The sequence below is a fragment of the Typha latifolia genome, chromosome 15, assembly GCF_019914945.1.
Source record: "Typha latifolia isolate L0001 chromosome 15, TyphaL0001v2, whole genome shotgun sequence".
Classification (NCBI taxonomy): Eukaryota; Viridiplantae; Streptophyta; class Magnoliopsida; order Poales; family Typhaceae; genus Typha; species Typha latifolia.
In genome coordinates, this window is record NC_133100.1 from 6,472,486 (window position 1) to 6,499,994 (window position 27,509).

The window sequence follows — 27,509 nt, forward strand, 5'->3', positions numbered from 1 at the left end:
TTCAAATGAGTAGAAGTTTGCCTTTAAGGCAGCTATGCAAGAAGAGTTACTACATGTGAGATAATATTAAGAACTAATTATGCAAAGCATGGATAAAATAAGCATCTTTAAGTACAACATCTACAGGAATAAAATAGTTAAGACTTCAAACATCAGCCCATAGGTTCTAAGCCCAGCCAGTTGCTCACTGACAGGAGAAAAAAAGAGTTCATCCATCCTATGTCGACAATAGCTCTATAAAACGATAGTAGTATTTTATAAAATTCTTGAGAGTACAGTTCAAGAATATGGATACAAAAGCTTTTGGAATAACTAAAACTTGCATGCCAGAACAATCTAGGTGTGTAGACGCATACCAATAAGTTCTGCAACAGCAAGAGCCATGATTTGAATCATCAGATTGATATGCTATTTGGAATACCACGACCTGTCACTCCTGGGTGTGAAGTGGGGAGGAGGAGCTCATACGGAGGAACTCCCGCACCGCTTCTATTCTTCAGATGGAAATCTTTGTTCCTCTTATTGATGATTTTCTCAATCTCTTCCAGTTTGGCAGAGAATTTCTCAAACAAATCCAAGACATGCCTATCATTGAACCAATGTGCATGTGACTCGTTTGACTGGCCAAGGTACTCCTCATCTGGAGAGTGTGTTGACAAGGTGTCTTGAACAGCCATTATTTGTGTCGCTTGAAGTCGAGATGGAAGAGAAGAAAGGAATACGTATTGAGGATTTAATAGGAACTTCTCGTACTCAGGCTCGCCTTCTTGTGGCATGAGCTTCTTCATTAGTGTTGGGCGATTTGGCATGTATCCTCCAAATGGGTACTGACCAAAATTTATGGCTGCATGTTGCCCAGATCCAGTCCATATCATTATGGTTAGTATGTGCGCCAAGTCTTCTTTGTTGGTTAATCTAGGCCACCATGGCTCATTTTTTTTATCTGGGTGCCCTTTGCTTTTTATCTCATCCCACCAGGCCTGGAGCTCTACATCAGATGAGACTGCATTGGCATCAGGATAGAAATGATTTACATAATCCTTGATCCAATCTTCTATTGCTGACCATACAAGAAGGCCATCTGCAGCATAAGGGTAGTCTTCTATGACAAGTTTTACGCCACAAGGCATCGAAGGATCCTCCACTGCCATGCCTCTGTATTTAATAGAGATGAAACAACAAAACTCAAGTCATTGTTGGTAAAAAGTAGTTGAGTAATTGAATTGTTTTCTAGTATATTAAGCACATAATCACAGGCTGTTGATATCTCATAATTCAAATGACACTTGATAAGAAGCCATATGTACATCAGTGACAAAACAACTACCAGGAAAAAATATATAATGCTGCTCGGTAAAAATGGAAGATAGAAAATGAACCATAATGAACTTGTAACTCTGATCCTAAAATTATAATCTATAAATTTGACAAAACTAATCAGCTAAATCGTCTGAAATATGCACTGTGGACAGGATTTTTAATATGATATCTTCCAAACATAAACCTAATACAATAGATCTAGGAGACTAGAATGAAGGTAATATAAGCAGTCCATGACTCAACAGTAATGACGAGGCAGGGAACCTGATTCCTACTTCCTAGCCTTGGAAGAACATTTATGATAAAAACTTGGGAATATAATAATGCAGTGTCTATGAACGTTGAACACTGTTAGTATCAATGCATTCATGAAATTGATTCTTGATGTGTGAGCCCAAGAAAGTTTTTCGGTTTAATTTACCAACTATAACAAACAAAGCCAAGATTATAGAGCCCTTACCTCCGGATCAGGTCAGCTGGTAGAGCTTCCATATCAAATCTCCACATACTCTTGTATGCAGCTGAACTCAGCTCCATTGAGTACTTTCCAGGACTAAAACAACCTTCTATAATGCCTCCTCCATTTATTAGACTTTGTCTTGCCAAAGCATTTATTTCCATTGTGTACCGCATATGTGGATGAAGCAGCTTAAAAATTGGGTGCATCGAGCTAAGCTGCCTATGAGTAGCAATGATATATGGTTCCATGCAAGCATGAGTTCTCAACCTAGAAAGTTCAAATTACATATTGCATTATCATACAAAGAAAAATCAAATAAGAACATAAAAAGGGTGATAAATGACAATTTATATGGAAGAAAAGGAAAAGCATATACTGAAAAGCGAGAATTTTGGTCATTTCAAGTATGGCAAAGTAAAGGTGTCTAAGAACTAATGGTGCATTTGAGATGTGTGGGTTGAAAGTTGAAACTCATTGTGTATAACTTATGTACTTTTCTGCTAACAGAAGTAAAATGAATTGGACAATGACATTGGAATATCGAGCAGCAAGTTATTTCAGAAAAGTGTGCACTCACCAATGATTTACTAATTGATGAACACCAGCATCATTTGTGCAGACATGAGCTTTGGCTAATTTCCAGATCCAGTTAGTTGTCGCATCATGTCCATGAGTGTAAACTCTTTTCCATGGAGCAGTTGAAGGGCCAGGAGGCAAGCTAAGCTCAATTGCAATTGGTCTAAGGATGCCTTGACGTGTTTGAAACAAAATTGTCCTTGAAGCATAGATTTTCCTTCCTTTCAAGGAGTTGATTTTCTTAACATAGGGCAAAAGGATATCGTGGTAATCAAGTATAAATAGTGTATTGTTTGCAATTGCCTGCAAAGTTAGCAGTAAAGAAGTGAATAATATAAGACAGAGTTAGTGATTAAATTAATTGATATAGCCTCTGACCTCTTCAAGGCTCATTCCATTTAATTCATGCTCCAAGCATTCCTTTGTTATCGCAGATTCTGGGGAGCCATAAACTGCAGGGTCTAACTTGCTGAGAATTGGGAACTCCTTCAAAATTCATCCAACATAAATTCTTTCAGGAGCACAGTGTGGAAGATAAAAAAATGTAAATAAGGAATCAAATTCTTGAACATACCCTCAGTCTTTGGATATCAACTGGATTAACACCAGCTAATGCCTGTCGAGCAAACTCATTGTCACGTAACCAAGAAAATCTATCTCCTGAGGATAATGCCATGAATGAGAAGAACTAAAGTAGCAGAGGTTATGAAGAATATCAGTAATATTTTGGACATTTGAATATTACAAGATATACATCAGTCTTCACAAACAGAACAACAGAATAGACATGCACCAACTAAACTTCAGTTTGATGATCCAAGAATATTACTTGATATAATTGATGGAACATCGTATTTCATCAGCTTTTCACTAATGCTCATGAGATTTTTCAGCATATCGGGAAGGGTAAAGCTCTTAGTAACATTTTGGTCTTCGGTCTTTACAAGCACTCCATCTTTATACAGTCTGTCAATATCAGAAAAGCATTCAAATTGGCTATCTGTACTTGAGAGTGCAGCCACCAGGGCAGGAATAAGGTTGTGGAGTAATGCTTTCATAGCACCAGCAGAAAAAGTATTTTGCTTGACTTCCTCAAAAGTTTCGTCCCGTGGAACATATACCGCATGGGGCTTTTCAATTATACTCTCAGCAGTTGGATCTGTTTTACAGTTCAAGAAGTGAATATAAAATGTTAACAAAGTATTGGTTCTTATTGATAGTGAAAATAGAAGTAAGTAATTTTAAAAAAGAAGACAATGAAACAACTAATTTGATGGACCAAGAGCTAAGATACTAATTCCATTAATGCATTAAGAACAATTTTATTTAGTCTTCAACTAAAATAGCAGGAAAAAGCTCATTTATGTCTAGAACTTTATGCCAGCAAATAGAAAGGTTTAGAAGCTTTGAATCAACAAAATAGAAAATTATTTGAGATATGCATGATTTCTATATTTATGAGGTCTGGAGTAATGCAAGTATACTTTGAAGTTGGAACTTCTAAAATGGTCTGTCTCCAATACATGGACGAACGAGTATGAATAATGAGGTTGACAAGCATGAGTAAAATGTACAGTTTACATGGAAACACATTCAACTGTATCTTTTCCACAATTATTTAACGCTCAACAATATGTGGTCAGCTATACGCCTATACAGGAAAAAACTAATTTGAGAATTCAGTACTATATATGAAAGTTCCAATAATGGCAACCACAGAAGGTTGGGAAATTGTTTCAATTCATTATCATAGAGGAAAATGTATAATTTCTCAAATGTAGAACATTGACTAAATTTTGGTGGGCAAAAATCACAAACTAACCTTGTCGCATCTGCTATCAAATTATTGGAAAGAACTGACCTAAATTATATAACATGAGATGCTAATTTTATAGGCAATTAGGTTCCAGAACTAGTGATTCTTTTGTACATAGACATTTTATGATTTTAATGCTCATAGGTTACATCAAATGATCAAATATCAAGATCTAGGATTTCAGAATTTATTGAATAATTATTGGTTATGTAATTGTTTGTGGAAATAAAAGTACCTGATTTGGTTGGTGGTCTGCCAGTTCGACATCGTCTAGGATATGGCCTCTCTGATCCACCCAAGACTGGTCTAGCAAGATCCGCATCTTTATCAGGATTACCCAAGTCATTATAGAGTGCGTAGTCATAGATCATTTCAAAATTCTCCCTCTCGCCTTTCCCATTGCCACGGTGAGAAACTAAAACATTTTGCCGCAGGTCCGTAATACCGGCCGGAGTTTGTGAAGGTAGAAATGTCTGTTATTTGCAGAGAAGGTATCATAGTAGTAAAAGGGAAACCAAATAAACTTATATAGTATATACAAATTAATAAGCTTGTTTATCTTGGGAAGAAACTAGCCACAAATATCAAGAAACATGAGTCTGGAAGTTCATTAATTGAAGAAAAGTTGGATAGTTCTTAGGCTAACTCGGAAGGCAGAATACAGAGTAACATGGATTAATACTGCTTCCAAAACAAGCGTTTCTGTAGATTTAATACTGCTTCTTACAAAACTTGCCCCACTCTATATCAATACATATCATGACTTTATGTTGCTTTAATTGTTTGGGCAATATAGGTGATTCAACACACTAGTTAGAAAACAAATGTGTTCATGTCAATCCATACCTGATTACTGAATATAATCCTACTCTCTGGATTGTCAATGCAAGAATGGATCCATGAATTTGCAGGGAAGAAAACTGGGCCATCATTAAAACCATGAACGACGATCTCCATCAGAAAGAATTCCTTGTTATGAAGATTTGTGATGATAAGGGCCCCAGGACGACCGAAACCAGATGGCACAGTGAATTTGGCTGCATATTCAACTATAGAAGGATGATTTGATGGCTTTGGCAACCATCCTCTTACAGCTGACTGTGCACTTCTCTTGCCTACATTGGTCTCTGCAAAAGGACAAGAAAAATGTGAATGAACTTCTCCCTGAGTTCATGCATATCAACTATACGATCAAACTCAGATACTATGCCCAGCTAGCCAAACAGCCCAAGGAAAAAAGGAAAAGCATGGAGCCGAGAACGGGACGGGTAGTAGAAAATTCAAACTAGAAACATAAAGAAAAAGGAAGATGACATGCTCTTACTCCTTTGATCAACCAAGGTACTGAATCTTATGTTAAAACCAGTGTTGTTTATCCTTGTTCATCCAAGATACTGGATATTATTTTAAAACCAGTGTTGTTTATCAGTTTAAGCTTTTAAAGCAATTCGGGAGTTTTCATATTACTTTCCCATTACCATGGACGTAGAACTTTATCTATCACCATTTTCCTGACAACAGTCACCAGAGACCATATATTTGCTATCCAACCAGATACTCTCTTGATGCCAGTGACTTCTGTTCGTTTACATTATACAAACAGTTGAGGCTACGAGGGCCATGATCACGATAATTAGTTTAAAATTACAAAGCCCATCATGACTAGTAAAAGATCATCAATTTCCACAAAATGTTAGGTAAAGACCATACTGCTACAATTTAACACCAAAGCATCATGTGTTAAAGGAACATGAAAATTGTTGTAGATTAAAAATCAGCACAAACCCAAAACAATATATATGTTTACTTACATTGCAGATAGAAGGACTAAAAGACTCATTAATCTAATTGCATTGTGTAAACAATATTACTCCCCTGATTCTGGATGGAACCAAAATAAAGACAAGAAGTGTCAATTTTACCAGCTAGGATGAAAACAAGTTTTACTGCCATAAGAGCGAAGAGTGAAGCAAAATCATTGAGTAATCACCAGATCAACATCGTCTAGTCAAATCTCTAATAAAAGAAATCAAGCACCAACTTGAGAATGATACCGTAAACCCATTAAGAACTTGCTACTCTTCCTTTGCCACTCATATCCTTGTGCAGACCTCCTAAAACACTTCATATATAAATCCATATATTTACGAAATAAAAGACACAAAATAAACCGCAGTAAACGAACGGACAAACAAACAATATGCAGGCGTACGACAAACGCCGCAAAAGATAGATCACAAGAAAGAGGAGGCCTCCGACTACAAAATTCCAATTTGGGCAACCTCAGCAAACCAACTTTTGATGATGAAAAAAAATGAACTCAAGAAACCATTAAATATTCACATCATTTAACCCCAAAAAGTAGCTCACCTGGATCGATCTCCTCGCTCACGAGCTGAACCAAGATCCCCTGGCCGATCCCATTGATGATATACTCCCACTGCTCCTCGATCTTATCCACCAACTTCTCCTTCAACTTATTCCTCACCGTCAGCACAGCACGCACGTCGACGAGGTCCTCGTCAGACTCCGGTGGGATCACCGGAGAAGTCCTCGGCAGCACCCCACCGGCGGCCGACGTGGCGGAGCTGACTCCCTTGTCGCCGCTGCTGATCGCCGCGCGCACCACCGGACGCCGGCGGCAGGATCCGGAGAGGCGGGTCGTAGTGCTCCGGCCACCGGAGAGTCGACGGAGATTGGAGACGGGGAAGGGAGCCGCCTTCCGCAGGATTTGCGTGGTTGACTTCGATAGCATCTTGTCTAAGTCAACGCAGCCGGTGAGGAGGAAGATTTTTGCTCTGTGAGAAGATTGAAATGGGAGTGATCTTAGATCTTATACTCTTAAATATAAATTGTCCTCCAACTAAGCGCTACTATGTTTTGTTTTTCCAACTATATTTGTGGGAAATTAATAAAAAAATAATAATATATGTTTTGTTTTTATACCATTTACATCCTACTTTATGAGTTTAATACCTCCAAAACAGTCCGAGAGTTAAATTTTACTTAACCGCAATGGATGAAATACTAAAATATCTCTATGGGCATGAGGTCAACTGTAGTGTAGTCGATCGTGTCTTGACAGGAACTATTATTTAGGTTGGGTTATTTAAGGAAAATGATCCTTATGGGGCAACTCTTTTTGCGTGGAAAGGCAAGGGTTTCAAAGCATTTAGATTAATCCGAGTTTATCGTGATGCGTCATCAAATACATGTTAGTTCATTGATTATGTATATTTGATGGTCATGATCATCCTTCCTCCTCTTCAAAACCCTATCTCCTTCGTCCTTACCCTTTCTCATCTCTTTCTTCCTCCTAAGAGCTCGATCTCCTTCCCTATCGCACCATCGAGTTAGTCGAGCCAAACTCAAGTTTTTGCCTTTTCTAGCTCATCTTAAGGTTGAGCTAGGGAAATTTTGCTATCGAGTCGAGGTAGGCCCGACTCGACTCGTTTACACCTCTACCTTTAGCCAATTGAGCTCTATCCTATTAGCAATCACGAGCTCATAGATTGTAGATTAGAGTTGGAGTTGGGATTAGTAATATTTAATTATAATTGGAACCTCATCTTCCACTCAAATCAATTATAACTAGATAGATGACTAACTTTACACTATGCTAATGTTATAAGATCCCGACCTCCCTGCTCAAATTCGGACCCTTAACTAGGACTTAACATGGGATTAATAAATATGGGAAGTAGTTGTTGAGTATTTTATAGTTGTACAGTAAATAATCTTACCCTTTAGACACATTTCTCAAATTAGATTATATTTTGCAATTCTTAGATATTGCGTCGTATTTTTTAACTTCTAACATGATTATACGATCGTATATAGAGATATTTAAAAATAAACATATTATTTATCTCTTAATTGTTGATTTGATCTTAGGTAAACTATGTATATGATACGGAAATGATTGGAAAGTGTATGACATCATATATATTACTATGATTATTAATATACAAATGATCTCCGTGTACTTTCAATCAGCTAGATTAGTATATCAGTTTGGCTGGAAGGTTGATATACTATATGATTGACACAATATAGATTAGGCCTATAAGCAGGGGTAAGACTTTGGGTAGAATTTGTAACACCAGTTTATTGAGTGTGGACTGTTCACAGTAATCTAGTATAATCAAATTGATATTAATGATTGAGACGTTGAAAAATTCATTAACAGGGGTAAGACTTTGGGTATTATTTTACCAAAGAACTTACCAGGAATCAAGGAGCATTATTATATTCTAGATATATGTCACTTAAGCTTGATATAAGCAGGTGACTTAGTACATATATTATGTATATATTAACCTTTTGTGTATATATAATAGTGGTATATTTTGTTAATAAAATGTTATAGCGTTGCTTTGATGTGCATGATAATATTCATAGTTTAGATAATTATACATAATTTATACTAGTGGCACTTATTGCCGACCTCTGAGGTGTTTTAGATGCTGTTTAAACTCGTGCATGTGGTCGGGACTGGGTGTTATGTAGATTCTAAAAAAATAAAAATACCAAAACTTTGGCTAGATTTTTATATGAACATTTTCATTTGTCCTTATGGGGCAAAAGAATATAATAATCATATGATGGCCCCCACGTGCGAACATAATTTATCCTCTTTTTTTTTCTAAAAGAATAACAGAAAATTATTTATGCTTCTTGTGACTGTACTATAATATTTAACCTTTTTTTAAACTAATTTAATACCATTAGATTTTCTGACCAGAAGTATCCTTGCCCTTTTTTACTTTAGAAAATGCTATCCATTAAAAGCTACTTTAAACTCTCTCTTCTAATATATAAATTTTAAGGAAAGCATGATTTCTTAAATCCTCTTCTTTTTTTTTTTTTATAAGAAAAAAAATTTTGATTAGAAAAACATCACCCAAGATGCTCCTTTCATTAGATACTTTTATTTTAAAAAAATAAAAAATAGAAAAATTAAGATAAAATAATTATTATATATATATATTTGTTATCTTTACGTAAAAAATAAACAATAGTTATTGTAATTACTCCCTAATAAATTATTTATTTCCTTCTCGCACATGCAGTGGAACTTCAATTATTGATCCAAGGCAAGAGCAAGCCAAATCGTGGGGAAAAGTAAACCAAGAAGAAGTATATTTTAAAGTTTGTTTTCATCTGTAGAGAGAGAGTAACGTTTCCCATGCTTTAAATTATTTTTAGCACGAGTATTCCACCGACGTAGTGCTAGATGTCTCTTTTGCACAGTACTTTGTAGAAAAGACTAAGAGGAGAGGAAGAAAGAAAGAAAAAATAGGGATAATTTTTATTTTTACTCTCTGAACTTTTATTTGTATTTTTATTTTTGGCACATAATGATCCCGTAGTGGAAGGGGACTGTACTTTGCCAATTCGATTGGATATAAAAGTAGGGTTATCATTGTTTTTTACTAACGACTCTCTGAACTTTTTTTTGTACATAATAAATCCTCTAAATTTTTATTTTTGGCACATAATGATCCTTTAATGGAAAGGAACTATTTGGGCCGATTCGATTGGCTTAGAGAAAGGAAAACGAAAAAGAAAGAAGAAAAACTTGCTAACAGAGTAGGGATAATTTCTTTTTCACCTACTGCCTGAACTATCGTCATTTTTTACTAATGACTCTCTGAATTATTTTTTGTACATAATAACCCTCTTAAAATTTTTATTTTTGATACATAATAATCCCTTAATAGAAGGAGTCAAATGAGTCATTTTGAAATAGTTTAGGGAGTTATTATGTATCAAAATAAGTTCAAAGGATCGTTGTGAAAAAAAGTGATAGTTCAAATAATAATTAAAAAATGTATTCATATAAAATATTAATATAATTAGCTTATTACAGTAGAATAAATAAGATATCTGATTGAAATTAGAATAGGAAATAAATAAATAAATAAAGTAATATGAGGAGAAAAAAAATCCAAACATTATCACTCCCAAGTTTTCTCATGCCTTCTTTAGATCAGAATACATAAACTCCAGAGGTTATGGGTTGATAAGACCCTGAAGACTTTGACGTATGTATGTCGCAATCAATTTGAAAGACGTGAGATTAAAGTATCTCTTTTTGATAGAAAGAATTGACTAATTGAAAGAGACTCTCGAAGAAATTGAGAACGTAATGGGTAGCCTGCCAAACATTGATAATGATAATGATAATGATTGATATCGAACAGTAAATCATTACTGCTAATTTCAGAACTGCACTTAAATAAATAACCATGCCCCCATGCACCATGAGAGATCTTTAACTCGGCTCCAAACTCTAAATTTAGAGCCTAGTAGAGCTCCAAATTTAAAGCCTGTTGTAACGAGGCTTTAAATTACTATTTAGTTTTTTAAAATTTCAGTTCTGCCCTATGAGAACATCTCCAACTTAGCCTCTAAACTCTAAATTTGGAGTCTGATAGAGCTATTAGAGCATCTATCTCCATCCGTGTCGGGTTGAGCTCCAACTGGGCTCCATTGCTAGCTCCAAATTTGGAGAGCCCGACTTTATTTTTTTAAGTTTTTTAAAAAATTCTTACTTTGCCCGATAAGTATTTCATTCAATAATTTTAATTTCATATATAATTATTTATTAAATAATCTAATTAGTTAAACTGAATATATAATTAGTTTTACTAATCAGTTTTTAACAAAAAAAATAGTACCGTTGGAAAGGACTTATCGAGACCTTTAAAACGAGTATAATATTAAATTAGCTTTGAGTTAATTTAAATCTTAAATTTTTTATTATTATTTAAAAGAGATGTGTTCTAAAATATATCTACTCAAAATTATTTTCCAATATAAATACTAAATATTAAAATACATTAAACCAGTGGCTATGAAGATGGCTTACCAGACTATTAAATATTTATTATTTTTATTATTAAATACTAATTACTACTTATTTTTGTATAATATAATTTTGATATATTAAGTTAATAATGTATAATGCTTATTTCGATGCTTATTTCTATCATATAATTTCGATACGTTTAATTAAAAAATTAGTAGTTTAAAATTACTTCTGAAACTATCGAATATTAGTCTTATTTTAAAGATCTCAATAAGAGTTTTCTCACCATATATATTTTTATTAAAAATAATAATACTAAGATGACCAAATTTGGAGTCAGACCTAAGAATTTGGAGCTCAAATCTAAATTACTATTTAATTTTTCATAATTTCAGTCCTGCCCTATATAAGCAGGTTAAGGGTGATTTGCACCATAAACTAAATTTATTTATAATTTAGCCTTATTACCCATTTTAAGTTTTCTTTGCAACTTTGAGGATATTTTCTTACATTAAATGTGAAATACGAAAAATCTAATTATCTTTTCTTTGGTGGAAAAAATTAAAATTTCTTATGAATATTATTTTCATAACCCTTTTCCTTCAAACAATAAACCATCCAAAATTCGAATATTTTCCTCGCTAATGAGAGCTCTCCTCTTCTTAAATTCACCTTTATCTACGGCTAATAGAATCAGTGCGCGCAGCAGCCAAGGCTTACCTTTCCTTCGTCGAGAAATTAGAGAGCGCAAAGTTTAGGCAAGTTTCCTTCTTATTTTTGTTTCCCCTTTTGTAATATATATTTTCTTATTAATGAATTCTCTTGGAATTGGAGGAAGAGAAAAAAATGAGCTAGTGAGAAGAGGTATTCACTTTATATGGGATTGAAGATACTTCAGGATTTGTGGGTATATGTTTATTCACTTGTCACAAATTTTGCATATGAATGTCTTTATTTTCATAAATTACAAAAGCTCTTAATTATGCGTTTACAAAAAAAAAAACATAAATAGTCAGAGTAATATTTAATATATTTTTTATATTGTATTGTATTATTTGATTATATTTTATAATTTATATAAAAGCAATTCTTTTATGTACTTGAGCTAATTTTATATCTCCTGAGTTGTGGTTAATTTTTTTTATTAGCTACTTCACAGTCATCCATAATATCAAAGAGATCATTTTCTTCTTTGGTAAATCTACCAAGAGCTATAGTCATAGCGATCCTCCTATTCATTTGTTTATATACTTTTTATTGTGGCCCATTCGGTCATGAGGAGCTATCAAGACTAAGACTAAGAGGTGGAACTCCGAGTGATTAGCATCTTTGGAATTCATATTTAGTAACTTTAGAATCCAAAGATACTAATTATGGAATCTATTATTAAAAAGCTTTTAGTTCAGTATTACTTAATTTTTTTCTGAAATAAGTATGGAGTTTGTTTTGCTGTAATAGAAGAAAAAAAAAAGTTTTGGTACTTTTTTTTTATCTTTGGTTAGTCATTACTAGTGAGTATAAAAACAGAAAATGACACAATAACATTTAATATGTTTCTGATGATGATTTAATCAATTTGTATTTAAAATACCTCTTATCATAACTTACAATTAAAGATCTCTCTTTACATTTAATGTAGAGAGAGATATCCTTAAAATCAGTGCAAAGACAGTTTGGGTACTTTTGAAATTTTTTTTGGAGAAGATGCAAAGAAACTTAAAATGATTAGTAAGACAAAATTCTGAAAAAATTTGGTTTATGGTGCAAATCACCTAAAGTACCATTCAATAATTTAAATTACGTATGTATCATTTATTAAATAATATAATTATTAAAATTAAATATATAATTAGTTTCACTAATTGGTTTTTAACAAGCATAGTAATATTGGAAAAATATCAAGTCCTTTATAACGAGTCTAATATTAAATTATTTTTAAATTTTAATTTTCATAATTATATAATAAATATTTTTCTTATTTATTATTCAAAATTAGACCCAAAATTATTTAAACAGTGACTCAAAATTATCTTCTAATATAAACATCAAATATTAGAATATATTAAACATAAAATATATTAAATAAAAATTTATATTTCTTCGTTCCCGTGTCTCTACCATAAAATTGAAAATCTGGACAAACATCCAAATGTGCTTTCTTTCAAAAAGACTTTGAAAGACATGAAATTATTAGAAGCAATAGTAATTTTCACCAAATTATTAAATACTTATTATTCCTATTATTAAATACTAATTTCTAATTATTTCGTGTAACTCCAATGCTCATAGTGATGCTTATTTGGGTGCTTATTAATATAATTCCGATGCATTTATAATGCCCACGTTTTCGATGCATCCGCTGCCTCTCCCACCCCTTCCTCCGATGGCGGCTATCGATCTGGAGGAGATGCAGGAAATGCAATTTATTGTGCTGTCAGCTCAATAAATAGGCTATGGATTTCCATAATTTTAAATAATTGAATATTACTTTTAAAAATTACTAATTTTTTAACTATATGTTTTTATTAAAAAATAATAATGCTAAGAGTACTTATTATTAAGTATTTTAAAATATAAATATATCACATTAATTAAATAATAAATATAGACCCGGTGCACTCCTAATATAGAGCCCACTGGAGATGCTATGCGATGGCAAATCACAGAGCTCTAGAAATATGACACGAGCAACAAATGTAAAGGATAATTACATCTTTCCCTGTACTGGAGTCTCCCAGTGGAATCACAACCTATCCATTTAAGAGTCCAGAATCAGTTTAACTTTTAACATAGCGAAACCAAAAAAAAAAAAAAAGTCAAACTTTAGTAGATGCACTTCTCAACACAACTAAACAAAGAACTGTTTATAGAAGCAAGACATCAGATATTTCAGCTTCCAACACTTGGAAAGATGTAATACAGATTGAACAGATGAGACCACAGTTGCCACATCCCTGAACTAGTTATTTCTTGTTTGGTAGAGAAGAGGGTAACAGAAATACATTCGCCATGAGCTTACCCTCAAGACAGCCAGTATTATTTATCAGTTCCATCACATGGAGGATGCAGTTCCTGCAGCTGGTTCTCCAACTCAGCAATTGAGACTGAACTATCTTTACTTTTCCTCAAACCTTCCCTCGGAAAAGTTGAATTGAAGATTTCTTTACCATTTTCTTGGCCCCCATCTTCATCAGCCTCATCATCTACAAGGGATCCTGTCCGCAGTAGCTCCTTCACCTTCTTGAACTCATCATAATGAGCTTTACGATGTTCTTTGAAACTTAATCTTGTTTTATCAATCTCAGAATCTAAAAAGGAAGTATGGAACATCTTAGCCCAATAGAAATAAAGCCTCTGGCATCAATGCACATGCACTCCCTTGAGATGATAACAAACTACTATGCACATGAAAAATGCAATAAAAAAAAGCAAACATTTAAAGAAGCTAAAAAGAATGACAGCAAAGAGAACTTAAGTTGTTCGACATATATATATATATATATACACTCACTGATCTCTACATCACACTTATCTCATCAGAAATTAGCAATTTTTTGTGTAAATTTGCAATAGGAAAAAGCACAGTTGTAAAGTTAGAAGATTTTAGGTCACTCATGTAAATGGTAATCAAGCTGAAGTCTATAAGTTGAGGGAGAAGGTACGTTCCATGAAAATGTATCACATATGTGAAATGTAAGAAATAACTGGGATGATTCAGGAAGTGCAGGGAGTAGAAAAGTACAACCTCACACTCCAATTTCATACTGTCATTTCTACATTTTATCATTAATTACCACCAATGAGAAACTTTGACCATAGAATACAATGCCACTTCTTTTTCATCTCTATTAATAGAGCTCATAATTCCTGCAGTAGAGAATATCAGAAGTACTCAATAAGGAGGGAACATCATGTTACATTTTATGCTCACTCATCAAGCTTTTCAGCAGTAATCCTCTCCCCTAAAACCATCTAACAAGTTCTCACTACCTCTCCCATGACATTGTCAGGCTTAGTTATCAAGAACTAAGAAGTTCATATTTTTGTGCCCACTGGTAATTCATAAATCTAGGTGATTCTTGCAACACTGACTCCAATGTTTAGGAGAGTTTCTTTTTCTTTAAATTAGTATAGTTAATTTAGCATAATCATATATGTAAGAACCAGAAGAAAAAAAAATTTAATTAGGGGTTGAGAGAGAAGGGTGCACGTGCAGCCCCTCCCCTCTCCCTTTCCGGCACGTGACGAGGCGCAGAAAGGATTTCACCTCAGCCCCTTCTCTCTCTTCTTCTTCCCCTCTTTCGCTTTCTTCTCACTCACCGACGGAGTCACGCTGTGGAATCGGCCTGCCGGAGCGCCGCCGGAGCCATCGGAGACCACCACATGACTCCTTGGTAAACCTTCTCCCACCCCTCAAATTTAATTAAAGATTAATAGGATATAGCGAAAATACCTAAATTTGGGTTTCTCAGCTTCATCAGCAAATCAGGCCGGCCGGCGACTTCGGGTCGCAACCGCATCGTCACCGGAAGTTTCGTGCTCTAAGCCCGGTGTCGGTGATATCTTCTAGGGAGCCCCCTCCTGGCTCCAATCGACGTCGGCCGTCGGTGGTGGGTTCTCCTCCACCTCGTGAGGACGACGAAGTAGAGAGAGAGAGAGAGAGAGAGAGAGAGAGCCGGCCGTGAACCGCTGGCGGCCACTCTCTCTCTCGATCCTTCTCTTCCTCGCGTCGATCGCGGGAAGAGAAGGTTATGGGTGGAGCTTGGGTTAAACCTGAGCCAACCCTTTTCTATTAAGTTTTAGGTTCGGGTTCGGGTTGGATTTCAGATCCAAAGACCCGACCCGAACCGAACCATTTATTTGGGTGGGCTGCGGGTTAGCCCGGAGCCAATCCACTTAATTTTGGTTAGGCCTCGGCCCAACTTGATTAATTAGATTTCTTTTTGGATTGGGTCGGGCCAGCAGCAGCCCAGCCCAATCCAATGGGTAATTAAACCTATTTTAGTTCTTTTTAGTTTTTTTTAAAATTTTAAAAATATGGATATTATTCAAATTAAAAATTTTATTATTATTTATTGTTAAAGGTGGTGATTTTTAGTACGTGAGCTAGAGATTTGAGATTTCGGTTGTCTTGCCTAGACTAAGGTAAGTGGGTTCACTCACATATTTATTTTATTATATTTCGTATATTTTTTCGGACCATGTAAATTTTCTGTGTGCAAAATTATTATTTTTATCCGTACGTGCAAAAATTAATTTTTACATTTTCCGTGTGCATTTAATCATTATATTCAGTGCATCACCATACTTTGTACAAATATCGAAATTTGTGAAAAGAAAAATGAGACTAGTATTGGTATAACTTAGAGAACAGTCCCGGTATAAATCACTTGCGATTTTTCCGTGGCAACTCAAGTTTATCTGGAAGTCCAGGGGAAAGTCCTAAATCAGATCACTGCGGTGACTTTCTTAAGTGACTCTGACGGGGTTAGGGAACAGTCCTAGGATGAATGATAAAATTCCTAGGTGACTAACTTCTCTCAACGGTTAGTGAAAAAGACAGAATGTGTTAATCACATAGTGATACCATCTGATGACCCTAACCGGATTAGCTATGAAGAAAAGTCATGAGCATCATCTCGAGGTGACTTCTAGTTGCTGTGGATCCACAGGGTTTAGACTCATTGAGACATTTGACAGTATAAATATTGAAAAGATATTAATACGATGAAACTGTGCAAGGTTACAAGTTGTGACTCTCTGTTATTATCATTGTCATTATTTAAAGAGCATGCTTATTGCAAATTGTTATGGATATTGTTGCTTTTAGTTTAATTTTACTCATCATTAATATAATTTAGAATTTATTTGGTTTTCGAGGGGACTCCACTCACTGAGCTATAGTTGCTAGCTCATGGATTCTTTTTTTTGTATTTATTTATCAATCTTAGGTAATAGTCAGCGAGGCGACTGAGCGAGATGTACTCGGACTCCACCTCCACTTAGGATTCACCTATTTACTTTTCCGCTCTTTTGGATTTTATGCTTTAGATTAGAAGTTTTATTTATTTCGTTTAGAGACTCAAAAACATTAACATTGTTTTATGTTTATTGCAATTAGTTATAAATTTAATAAAGTAGATCTTCATTTTATTTATTTATTTTGTCATCGTACACGTAGAAAGTGTTAATAAGGCTTCGTGTATCTCAACCATATTGAGATGCATGGCCGGTCATGATTCCTATTTCAGGTCGTGACAATATAGATTTTAACTTCCCATAATTTTCCCATTTTTATCACAAAACTCATCTTTCACAGATTCACATGATGATATAAACCATGTAAGCAAGTTATTGTCAGTGTTTAGGGTCTAGGGATTTTTATCACAAAACTCATCTTTCACAGATTCACATGATGATATAAACCATGTAAGCAAGTTGTTGTCAGTGTTTAGGGTCTAGGGTATAGGGCTAATTAACACATGTACACGTGGATAGAAGCCAAAAAAGAACAAAACAAATATAACGATGGCAAGTAAAATTAGAATAGTAACAACTAAAAGCAAGACTAATCAACAATAAGTAATACTCAATACCTTCGTCTTGCTCCATAGCATCTGCTTCATCTTCAGAGGATGCCCAATCACCATTGCTGGAACTTCTGCTTGAAGAAGCTACATCAGTTAAAGCAGATAAAATAGCTTCAGCATTAGCAGGATCATCCAGGCATTCATCAAAAGCACATCTTGGTGATGCAGAACCTAAAGAAAAAGTAATGGTCAAAGATATTCATCAGAAATCATCAGTAGAATAGTGTCTTTATCATATGAGTATAAGGAGATAGAATGAAGTGAAGAAACAGAGATATACCATCATCATAAACCATAGGGTGATAGGGCGTCTTGGGCTCAGTAATTTTCTGCCGCACTGGCTTATTTGATTCAATCTCATATAAGTTTGCTTCATTCCATCTCACACGGCCCCTTAAAAAGAGAACCATGGGCAGATCAAAGGTCTGTGACAGTAACTAACCAAAATGACAATAATATTCTCAGACCAAAAAAATGGTTATGGCCCATGAAGTTCTAGTGATGGTGAAGTTTGCTACTAGCAGAATATGGCACTCGTCAACTGCAAGTATCTATTTCATCCTTAAAGAAGGGACAACAAAATCAACCACCATAAATTTATGCATGGGTAAAATTAGAAAGAATACTTGTCTAGTTAGCTTAATTCTTCCTATGCACTATTGTTCTGCTATCCTAGGCATAAGAATCATGGCACTTTGCATGTAGAGAGATTGAATGATGGCAACTATCATAACCCAATAAATATCAGAACAATCTCATCTTAAAATATACATGTGATTCAAAATTCAGTTCAGCATAATGCACAGAAGAAATAAAGAAAACGAGACAGAATGAAAGTCCATCAATATCTCTGTATATAGAACAAGAATAGAACACAGCAGATTCATAAAGAAATAGTGTAGGGGCAAAAGAACTTAAGTAGTAACATGTAATTTTTACATATTATTATGTGTGTATGTCTCATTTTCTTACAGTTTACATACATATAAGCATAAGCACGACAGTCGTACCGACTAGCATGGGGCATGCACTTATTGTGCTGATGGCTAACCAGCACGTGGTACAAGGGGTGCTGCACAGCACCCCTTTTAGCAGCTTTGCCGCTCACCATCGACCTCATAGTTGAGCTTGAGGTCGAGTCATCGCCCCTCAATGACGAGGTCAATGGCAAGCGGCGAAGTGTAAATATGAGTAGTTTCCACCATCTTTCTACCTAAATAAAAATCTTCCCATATAATATCTGGTTTCTGGAAAAGAAAACGCATCAGACAATAGGCTTCATTAAGCAATAACTATATCCATCTTAAATCTAATAGTAGCTATACCATTTAGCCAAAAACATTGCAAAACGGCATCCAGCTGCAAGAAGGATTTACATTATGCAATCTCCTGTTCTCAAAAATCCTAGGAGGAACTCTCTAAAGTACACTAAGAAACCATTGGAGTACAATATGAAAATCAAATATCCAATTTACTATAATTCTGACTCTAAGTTATCCACTTCAAGTAAACCAGCTCTTTATTCTTCTAATTAGCTAAGCTGCTAGGTTTCTATTGTTTTCTAAAAAACCCTTTTTCATCTTCTTTATTGATCTACTGACTTGGCTTATATAGCCTACAACGTACACTTGCAACATGATGGCCTATTCTCTCATAGGCCCCTATAAAACCAATAATCTCAACACTCCCCCTCAAGATGGGCAATAGATATCCACTAAACCCATCTTGTTACATCTTCTAGCTAGGTCCAACGAGTTGAGCCCTTTCGTCAGACAATCTGCTGCTTGATCTTTAGTTGAGACATGATCTAGTTCCAGGAGTCCACTGTTCAACTTCTCTTTGATGAAGAACCGATCAATTTCAATATGCTTGGTTCTGTCATGCTACACTAAGTTGTTGGCGATGCTTATGGCTGACTTCTTGTCACACGACAACTTCATTCTGGCCCCTTGATCCAACCTAAGTTCCACCAATATACCTTTCAGCCACATCAACTCTGCGACTCCTAAAGCCATGGATTTGTACTCTGCTTCTGCTGTTGATCTTGCCACTAAGGACTGCTTCTTGCTCTTCTAAGAGACCAAGTTGCCTCCTACAAAGATGCAGTAACCCGAGGTGGATCTCCGATCGTCGCACAACTAGCCCAATTAATCACAGTAGCCTTTAATGCTCACATGACCATTCTTCTTGAAAATCAATCCCTTTCCAAGGGCACTCTTCAGATACCTCAGCATCTGATACACCGCGTCCATATGATCTTTCCGTGGGTCATGCATGTAGCGACTCACTACACTTACTACAAATTAGATATCGGGACGAGTATGACTCAAATAGATTAACCTGCCTACCAGTCTCTGGTATCTCTCGCAATCAACTGGTTCTCCGGCCTCTGCACTAAGTTTGAACCTTTGGTCGATCGGTGTAACCACATTTTTGCACTCCAACATTCATGTTTCAGTAAGGAGGTCCAGTGTATACTTCCTTTGGGAGAGAACAATCCCCTCTGCTCCTCGAGATATCTCGATCTCAAGGAAGTATCGAAGAGTTCCAAGATCCTTTACCTTGAATTCTTTGCCTAGTCTCACCTTGAGTTGGGCAATCTCTCTCTCATCATCCCCTGTGACGATCATATCATCCACATAGACTGCAAGTATGGTAATGTGACCCCCGTTTCGTCGAAAGAATACGGTGTGGTCGGCATTGATCTATTGATACCCCATACCTACCATAGCTCTCTTGAACCTATCAAACCAAGCTCGTGGAGACTGCTTTAGCCCATAGAGAGACTTTTTCAACCTGCAGACCTTGCTCACCGTCTTGTCTGTGCCAAATCCTGGTGGTATATCCATGTACACCTCCCGCTAGGTCCCCATGAAGAAATGCATTCTTTACATCTAGTTGGTGTAGTTGCCACCCACCATTCACTGCTAATGAGATCAATGTCCGAACGGTGCTTATCTTTGCTACAGGTGCAAAGGTCTCATCATAGTCAATACCATAGGTCTGACTGTACTCTTTTGCTACCAAGCGTGCCTTGTAGCGTTCAACCTGCCCATCTGGATTCTGCTTCACAGTGAAAACCCACTTGCATCCAACTGCCTTTTTTTCGAATGGTAGTGACACCAACTCCCATGTGCGGTTTTTGTCAAGAGCCCTTAGTTCCTCATGCATAGCTGCCTTCCACTTTGGGTCTTCTTTTGCTACCTGCCAACACTTGGGAATAGAGACAATGTCCAATGATGAAATGAGTGTTTCGAATATGGATGAGAGGTTAGAATAATGTCTGAAACGATCATGAGGATTTCCCGCATTGCTGCGAGAGGTCCTCCTTAGTGTCACGGGAAGAGAAGAGGAAGAAATCATATCACATAGGTCTGTGGTGGATGGTGCAGGTGTCTCAGGATTTGGAGGAGACCGAGATGAGGGACTTGGCACGAGCGGTACTGTAGGCATAGGCACATTCACCTTTCTTCTTCTCTGGTACAATCTCAACTCTCCCTGATCTTGATTCTCTCCTTCTCTTGTCACCTCTACTTCCAATTCATCCTCACCCACTTCTTTTCTCACAATAGGACCTAATATCATCTCTAACTGAATGGGCTTTTCTTCTTCACTTCTCTCCCTCTCTCGCCTAATTTCTCCATTATCTGGCGAGTCACCAAGGGGTGGGGCTACTCTCGAGAGATAGTACAGCTCAAACTCACGAAAAGTCACATCCATACTCACAAACAATCGCCTCTCTTGGGCTCCAACACACATACCCTTTCTGAGTGGCAGAGTAGCCTACAAAGACATACTTGACTGCCCTAGGATCCAGCTTCTCTACTGTTGGTCTGTTATCTCTCACAAAGCACACACAGCCAAACATTTTCAAGGGAAGAACCCCTCCATTATCACCCTTCAACATCTCACAGGGGGGATTCCAATCCAATATCCTTGAGGGCATCCTGTTGATCAGCTGAGCAGCTGTTAAGACTGCTTGCCCCCACAGATAGTTTGGGACATTCATTGAGATCATCATGCACCGAGCTACCTCTAACAGGTGTCTGTTCTTCCGTTCTACTACCCCATTCTGTGTCGGTGTATATGGGCAAGCAGTCTGATGTTGTATCCCTTGTGCAGATAAGTACTCCCCAAACACCTTGTTGGTGTACCCTGTCCCATTGTCGGATCTAAGTACCTTAACCACTGCACCGTGTTGGGGCTGTACTGCCTTGTGAAAGTCTTTGAAACATGCAAGTATATCGCTCTTGTTCTTCATCAAATAAAGCCAAGTAACTCGAGAAAAGCAATCAATGAAGGTCACAAAATATCTATAGCCATTGATTGTATTTGCCGGACAAGGCCCCCATACATCAGAGTGAATAAGATCAAAAACCCCAGAACTCCTACTCCCAAAGCTATGATAAGAGCTTCTGGTATGTTTTCCTAACTCACACGCATCACAGACTACCTTTTCTTTATTTGCCCTTTCATATAATGAAGGATACAATAGACTAAAAACAGAAAAGGAAATATGACCCATACGTCGATGATGCCGTAGAAACACCTCCTCTATAGTCATCCCAAAACCTCTTACTTCAGCCCCCTCTACCACAGATGTCAGTGCTGAATCCAAACCTCCTCTGTCCATGTACCACAATCCTCTATGCCACGTGCCAGTCCCAAGTCTCCAGCCCGTCTCCTTCTCCATGAAGATCATCTTAGGAATATCAAAGGAAACAACACAATTTTGTTGGAGGATAATAGCACTGATAGACAAAAGATTTACTGGAAATGAGGGAGCATGCAATACATTGGACAAGGTCACTAAATCGGTACATTTAACAATACCCTTACCAACCACCGGCTGGGTTGTACTATCTACGGTCTGAATACTCTCTAGAGGGGTCAAGTGAGTGTAAGATGTGAACTCACTAGAGGCCCCTGTCACATGTCTAGATGCACCAGAATCTATGATCCAATCTAGTGATCTCGTGGGAGGTATAGAGGCAAGAGCATGTGAAGTACCTGTGGCAGAATGAGCAAAGGTAGCAAAGTTACCCTTGGGGTCAGATGTGGATGTCTCCTTTCTTCATCCATCTCCTGCCGTTCTCTGCTTTCTCTTGAGCATCTCAAACAACTCGTGCTCCTCCTCGATGAAGCCTGTCTCCTCACCATGTGGGTCCACCATCAGATGTGCCTGATAGTCCCTACCTCTGCCTCCTCTACGGCCTCCACGTCCACGGCCACGACCTCCAGACTGCCATCTCCCACTTATCTCTCTCTCCCTCAGTGGCTTCGGACATGCCTTGCTCAGGTGTCCCACTTCTCCACAGTTGTAGCACTTACGGGTCTCCCCCTATGCATCTGCCATACCTGAGCTCACAATAGCTAATGCTGATCGAGCACCTGGAAGTCCACCCGGCTCAAAATGTAGCCTCATGCGACTCTCCTCCTGTATCATCGCAGAGATGGCCTCATCCGATGAAGGGATCTTTGTCTGGGCTAGAAGGACTGATCTCCTCTGATCAAAGGTCATATTCAGATGAGCCAAGAACTGCATAGTCCTCATCTGTTCATTGAACTCCCTGCTCTTGAATTCCGGATCACTACAACTCGACACAGGTGAGAAATGATCAAGATCTTGCCATTGCTGCTCCAACTCCATGGAGTACTCCTGAATAGATCTATCACCCTGTAACACTGCTTCTATGTCGCGCTGGATCTGGAACACCCTCATGTGGTTCTCGGCCCTAGCATAGGTCCTCTTCAGCTTCGCCCAGATATCCACTACCTTTCGAATGCCATCCACTGATGAAGCAATCTTTGGAACCATTGAGTTCAGTAGCCAGGTGTACAGCAAGGCTTGTGTGGTCCTCCACTCTCATCTGCCTCAGCACTGTCACTTGCTGGCTTAGCCTTGACTCCTGTTAGGTATCCATCTAGTCTCTTCTCTACTAGAGCTGCCTCAACCCGACGCGACCAACTCAAGTAAGTAGCTGGTCCATCAAGTTTTAGATCCACTGGAGGAAGATCTAGTCTCATAAGCTGTGGATGTGCCGGCATCGACCCCTCGCCTTGCCGACCTAACACCAGAAGCAAGGTCTTGAGTTCAATCTCACTCAACTTCTTCATAATATCCTCCATAAATCAATCTCAAGGATCCAAGCCTAGGCCACGCAGATCATGCATGACTTCCTTCCTTTTCTTTTCTTTTTTCCCTCAGTCCACTGTTTTCTTCTTTCTTTCTCTACTAATTTTTGCTTTTTTTAGGTAGGGGAAATGTGAAATGTGGTCTACTCCCCTGGACTCCACAGGCTCATAAATAGGGGTTTAGGATTCTCATTATGTCCACCCAGCCCCCCCGCCCTTCTCCTCTGGTTCACCTCAGCCACTGCCTGCTCCTCCACCTCGTCGTCATCTTCTTTCTTCTATTCGAGTTCGACAGCTACTGTAATCTTCTTGATTTTCGGCTCAGGGCTTCTAGAACCTTCTCCTCCGGCTCCTCCGACTTCGCGAACCTTCTCCTCTGGCTTTGCGTCTTCTAGAACCTTCTCCTCTGCCTCGATCTCCACAGGGCCCTTTGCCTTTTTGCTCCGCGCTCGCGAGGTGCTCCTCAAAGGCCTCGATCGCGTGGTGGATTAGCTCGCGGTCGAGGGAGCAATCCCACCGCGACCAGAGGCTCGTGGAGGAGGGGGGGAGAGCGAAGGGGAGCCCAGCGGCAGATCAAGTCTGCGCCGACGATCCCCTTTCCTGTTTTTTTTTTTTTTCTTTTTTTTTCTCAGTTGGGGCTAACCTAACATGGCTCTGATACCATATTGTTTTCTAAAAAACCCTTTTTCATCTTCTTTATTGATCTACCGACTTGGCTTATATAGCCTACAACGTACACTTACAACATGATGGCCTATTCTCTCATAAGCCCCTATAAAACCAATAATCTCAATAGTTTCCTTCTATTCCTGAATGCAAAATATCCACTATTGCCTAAGCTTTTGCTTGCAGACAACTCTAAATCAAATCCAAATTAAAATATCACACCAGAATGAGCAATCTGCAATCATGTAGTGATTTAGAGAAACAAGGACATCTAGGCCTGTAATGAACTAGTATAAACTACTTATAGAGGATACATCCTCTCCTCATAAGGCTCTTGGTCCTGGGCATGCGCTCATTTAATCTTACGCATCATAAAGTCTCACTTAAGGACTAAGGTTCTAAGATTAAGTTGTTAATATGCCCTTACAAAGACATTGACATTTGTTCTATATGCCAATTCCAAAATTACATAATCAATCAATGTTTAACCTACTATATGTCATCACTATTACTTTAATGACAGTAGCAAGTGAATGGTCACAATAAATCAAAAGGTTCAAATAAGTCTAACATAAAATGTATCTAAAGCATCAATATATCATCACCAGTTACTTTTGAGTGGTGAATGAGAATTGATAAAATCAGGCCCAAATATTTGAGACAATGATTGATGGTGAGCAATTTGTTTAAAGAGAAAGCAGATGTTATGTACAATCTGGAAAGTGGTCATGATACTAACCCCATATTTGAATACCCCAGATCTTCTTAGACTGAAAAGTGATATTGTGGGATCAACCTACAGTTATCAAAAGTTTCTGATGTTAGAATAATATGAACTGATAGTTCTTGTTCTCCAAAGGTATATTGTTCCATCAATTCTGGGAGGACTCTTTTACTATAATATAGTACTGAAAAGGCATAATGAAAAGATGCATTGAGAAGAACTAGATGGCAAAACAATTGACAAAGATATATATTTTCCTCCATTAAATAATTACAAACAAACCAAGAAAAGCCGGAGAATTTATAGAAATATGAGGTAATGATTTAACAAATGCCACATAGCAAGCATTAATGTTGTGTCTTAACATTTTGCTCTTTTATGAGTTGAAAATTGTATATTTAACATTTCCATGATCTTATAGCAACAGCAACAAACACAACTAAACTCCAATGACATGAGGTGATGCAATATTTTGCTTATACTACATAAAGTTACTATGGTGACCTTCCATGGCAATCTCATAAATAAAAAATTGGGACAATTCCACTTACACCCTCTAAAATATTGTTTGTTTCCACATACATCCCCTAAATCATTTTTCGTACACATAAACTCTTATACTATTGGAAAAACCTCTGACCCCTCGACACCATTGACAGAAAAGGTAAAAAGACAAAAAATACTCCTCTACATTAATATTTCTCTTTATTTCTTCCCTCCAAAAACAAGGTGTCACAAATCTACTAACATGTTAGTCACGTGATAATTCATGGACAGAAAACATAACGACAAACTAATGAAAAGAAAATTTGAGAGGTTTCTGATAGTTTAAGGGGTCTATATATACAGTATACCAAAGAAAATTTTAGAGGGTATATGTGAAAATAGGCGATAGTTTAAGGGATCCACATAAAATTATCTCTACAAATAAAGTTACTATACATGGAACTTGAGAAGAACTGGTATCGCCTCAGGTATCTAGGGCTCACAATAATTGGTAAAAGTGATAGGGTAGATCTGAATTGAGATTGGGAAACAAATAAGTCCGTCAATAGAATTAAGGGTTAATTATATTTTGACTCCCTCAACTATCATTCTGTATTACTTTCATCCTCTCAATAAAAAAGTGGACATATACACTCTCTGAATTATTTAATTGCATCACTAAATCCACTATATTAGAAATTTGTTAGAACAAATATTAAAAAAATTCACTAACTAATTAGATGGACAAATAAAGGATCAGAAAAGAAGGGAAAGTAGAAGGATATGAGAAGAAAGAAGAAAAATAAAATAATATATAAATAAACCATCTGTAGTTCACAGTGATCCACAAACTTTGCAAAATTCATCATTTTATTGTAGACAACTAGTTAGCAATGAAACAAGATATATAAACCTCACAATTTGACTTCACTTGAAATAGTAACTAAAAAATGATGTATATTATATATGAGCACATGTTTTTCCTAGAAGAACCTAACCCGCAATATTAACTATTTTGACCAACATAATACCCCCTAGTGCGTTACGAAACTAACTCATAAAGTGAATTCAAGAAGTCAATCCACTGTTCTTGATAAGGAACACCCTTCAAATAATACCATGTATGAAAAATTAGACGGGGGAGAATAGTTAATGCATATCTTCCAGAAAGATTGAGGGAGAAATAACAGCCACCGCAAAATTGAAGCACGAGATTGATGAGACGATCATGAAATTAAAAAAAAAAAAAACTTGCTCCAATCTTAAGATGCAACGGAAAGAGAAACGAAATTAGAATAGCGGATACGGGGAAAGATTTGGAGCTTACCCTACAGGATCCAAAAATGGCAGATTGGGGGAAGGATAGGGGAAGGGCGAGAGGGAGATGACGAGAAGAAGGGAATCGGATTTCTACGTTTCCTATCGTTCTCTTTTCTTTCCTATTCTTGGGAAATTTATAGGCTCTTTTAATTATTATTTGTTTACAGTTTTTACGATTTAGACCCTATCTTTCTTATATTCACGGTCAAACCCTTAATTACTTTTTATTGGGTTAAATTCATTTTAACTATTGTGCGAAAATCACTCTCGTTGAAAACCTCATCAAACACTCATATCTTTGAAAAAGTAACCATTAGCCACAATTTTAGAGAGGAAAAATTTTATTGCTAATTGGTTAGCAAAGCAGTCTACAATAACTTCTTTTTTATGGAATTGGCTGAGGTGCCTTCATCTTATGTCTTGATGTTGCTGGCTCTCTTCACAGTAGACCCTAATTTTAGGGTGCCTCGCCTTCTTTTAAAGAATTTCTAATTACCTTAGAAAATATCAGGCAGTTCAGTATTTTCTAAATAAAAAATTTAAATATAAAATTAAAATTAAAATTTGGAGGAGCTATTATTATTATTATTATTATTATTGCA

At 36.8% G+C, this 27,509-nt stretch overlaps 2 protein-coding genes across 4 annotated transcripts; both read right to left on the reverse strand.

The window, feature by feature from the left end:
• Positions 1 to 66: 66 nt before the first annotated feature.
• On the reverse strand, positions 67 to 7,039 carry LOC140801814 (lipoxygenase 6, chloroplastic). Its single transcript, XM_073157113.1, has 9 exons — positions 6,543 to 7,039; positions 5,019 to 5,299; positions 4,408 to 4,645; positions 3,186 to 3,515; positions 2,931 to 3,016; positions 2,735 to 2,842; positions 2,358 to 2,659; positions 1,781 to 2,047; positions 67 to 1,155 (listed from the first exon to the last, which is right to left on the reverse strand). Exons 1-9 carry the CDS (start codon positions 6,925 to 6,927, stop codon positions 396 to 398), a joined length of 2,757 nt encoding a protein of 918 aa, XP_073013214.1. The 5' UTR covers positions 6,928 to 7,039; the 3' UTR covers positions 67 to 395.
• A 6,644-nt stretch (positions 7,040 to 13,683) lies between these two features.
• On the reverse strand, positions 13,684 to 27,030 carry LOC140801676 (protein phosphatase inhibitor 2-like). Of its 3 annotated transcripts, none has more exons than XM_073156902.1 (5): positions 26,915 to 27,030; positions 25,117 to 25,173; positions 17,857 to 17,969; positions 17,583 to 17,747; positions 13,684 to 14,294 (listed from the first exon to the last, which is right to left on the reverse strand). In XM_073156902.1, exons 2-5 carry the CDS (start codon positions 25,119 to 25,121, stop codon positions 14,023 to 14,025), a joined length of 555 nt encoding a protein of 184 aa, XP_073013003.1. In that variant the 5' UTR covers positions 25,122 to 25,173; positions 26,915 to 27,030; the 3' UTR covers positions 13,684 to 14,022. The 3 variants fall into 3 exon arrangements, with proteins under 3 accessions (XP_073013003.1, XP_073013002.1, XP_073013001.1); XM_073156901.1 differs by having other exon boundaries at positions 17,857 to 18,001; positions 26,915 to 27,017; XM_073156900.1 differs by having other exon boundaries at positions 17,857 to 18,013; positions 26,915 to 27,017.
• Between the last annotated feature and the right edge of the window lie 479 nt (positions 27,031 to 27,509).

Excerpts from the sequence above, each read along its gene's own strand:
- LOC140801814 (XM_073157113.1), bottom strand. The coding sequence starts at position 6,927 with ATGCTATCGAAGTCAACCACGCAAATCCTGCGGAAGGCGGCTCCCTTC. Across the intron at positions 2,660-2,734 it reads ATGGAATGAGCCTTGAAGAG|GCAATTGCAAACAATACACT; the intron begins GTCAGAGGCTAT and ends CTAACTTTGCAG. Across the intron at positions 1,156-1,780 it reads CCAGCTGACCTGATCCGGAG|AGGCATGGCAGTGGAGGATC; the intron begins GTAAGGGCTCTA and ends TATTAAATACAG.
- LOC140801676 (XM_073156901.1), bottom strand. The coding sequence starts at position 17,986 with ATGGTTCTCTTTTTAAGGGGCCGTGTGAGATGGAATGAAGCAAACTTA. Across the intron at positions 17,748-17,856 it reads CCCTATGGTTTATGATGATG|GTTCTGCATCACCAAGATGT; the intron begins GTATATCTCTGT and ends CTTTTTCTTTAG. Across the intron at positions 14,295-17,582 it reads TGCTATGGAGCAAGACGAAG|ATTCTGAGATTGATAAAACA; the intron begins GTATTGAGTATT and ends CTTCCTTTTTAG.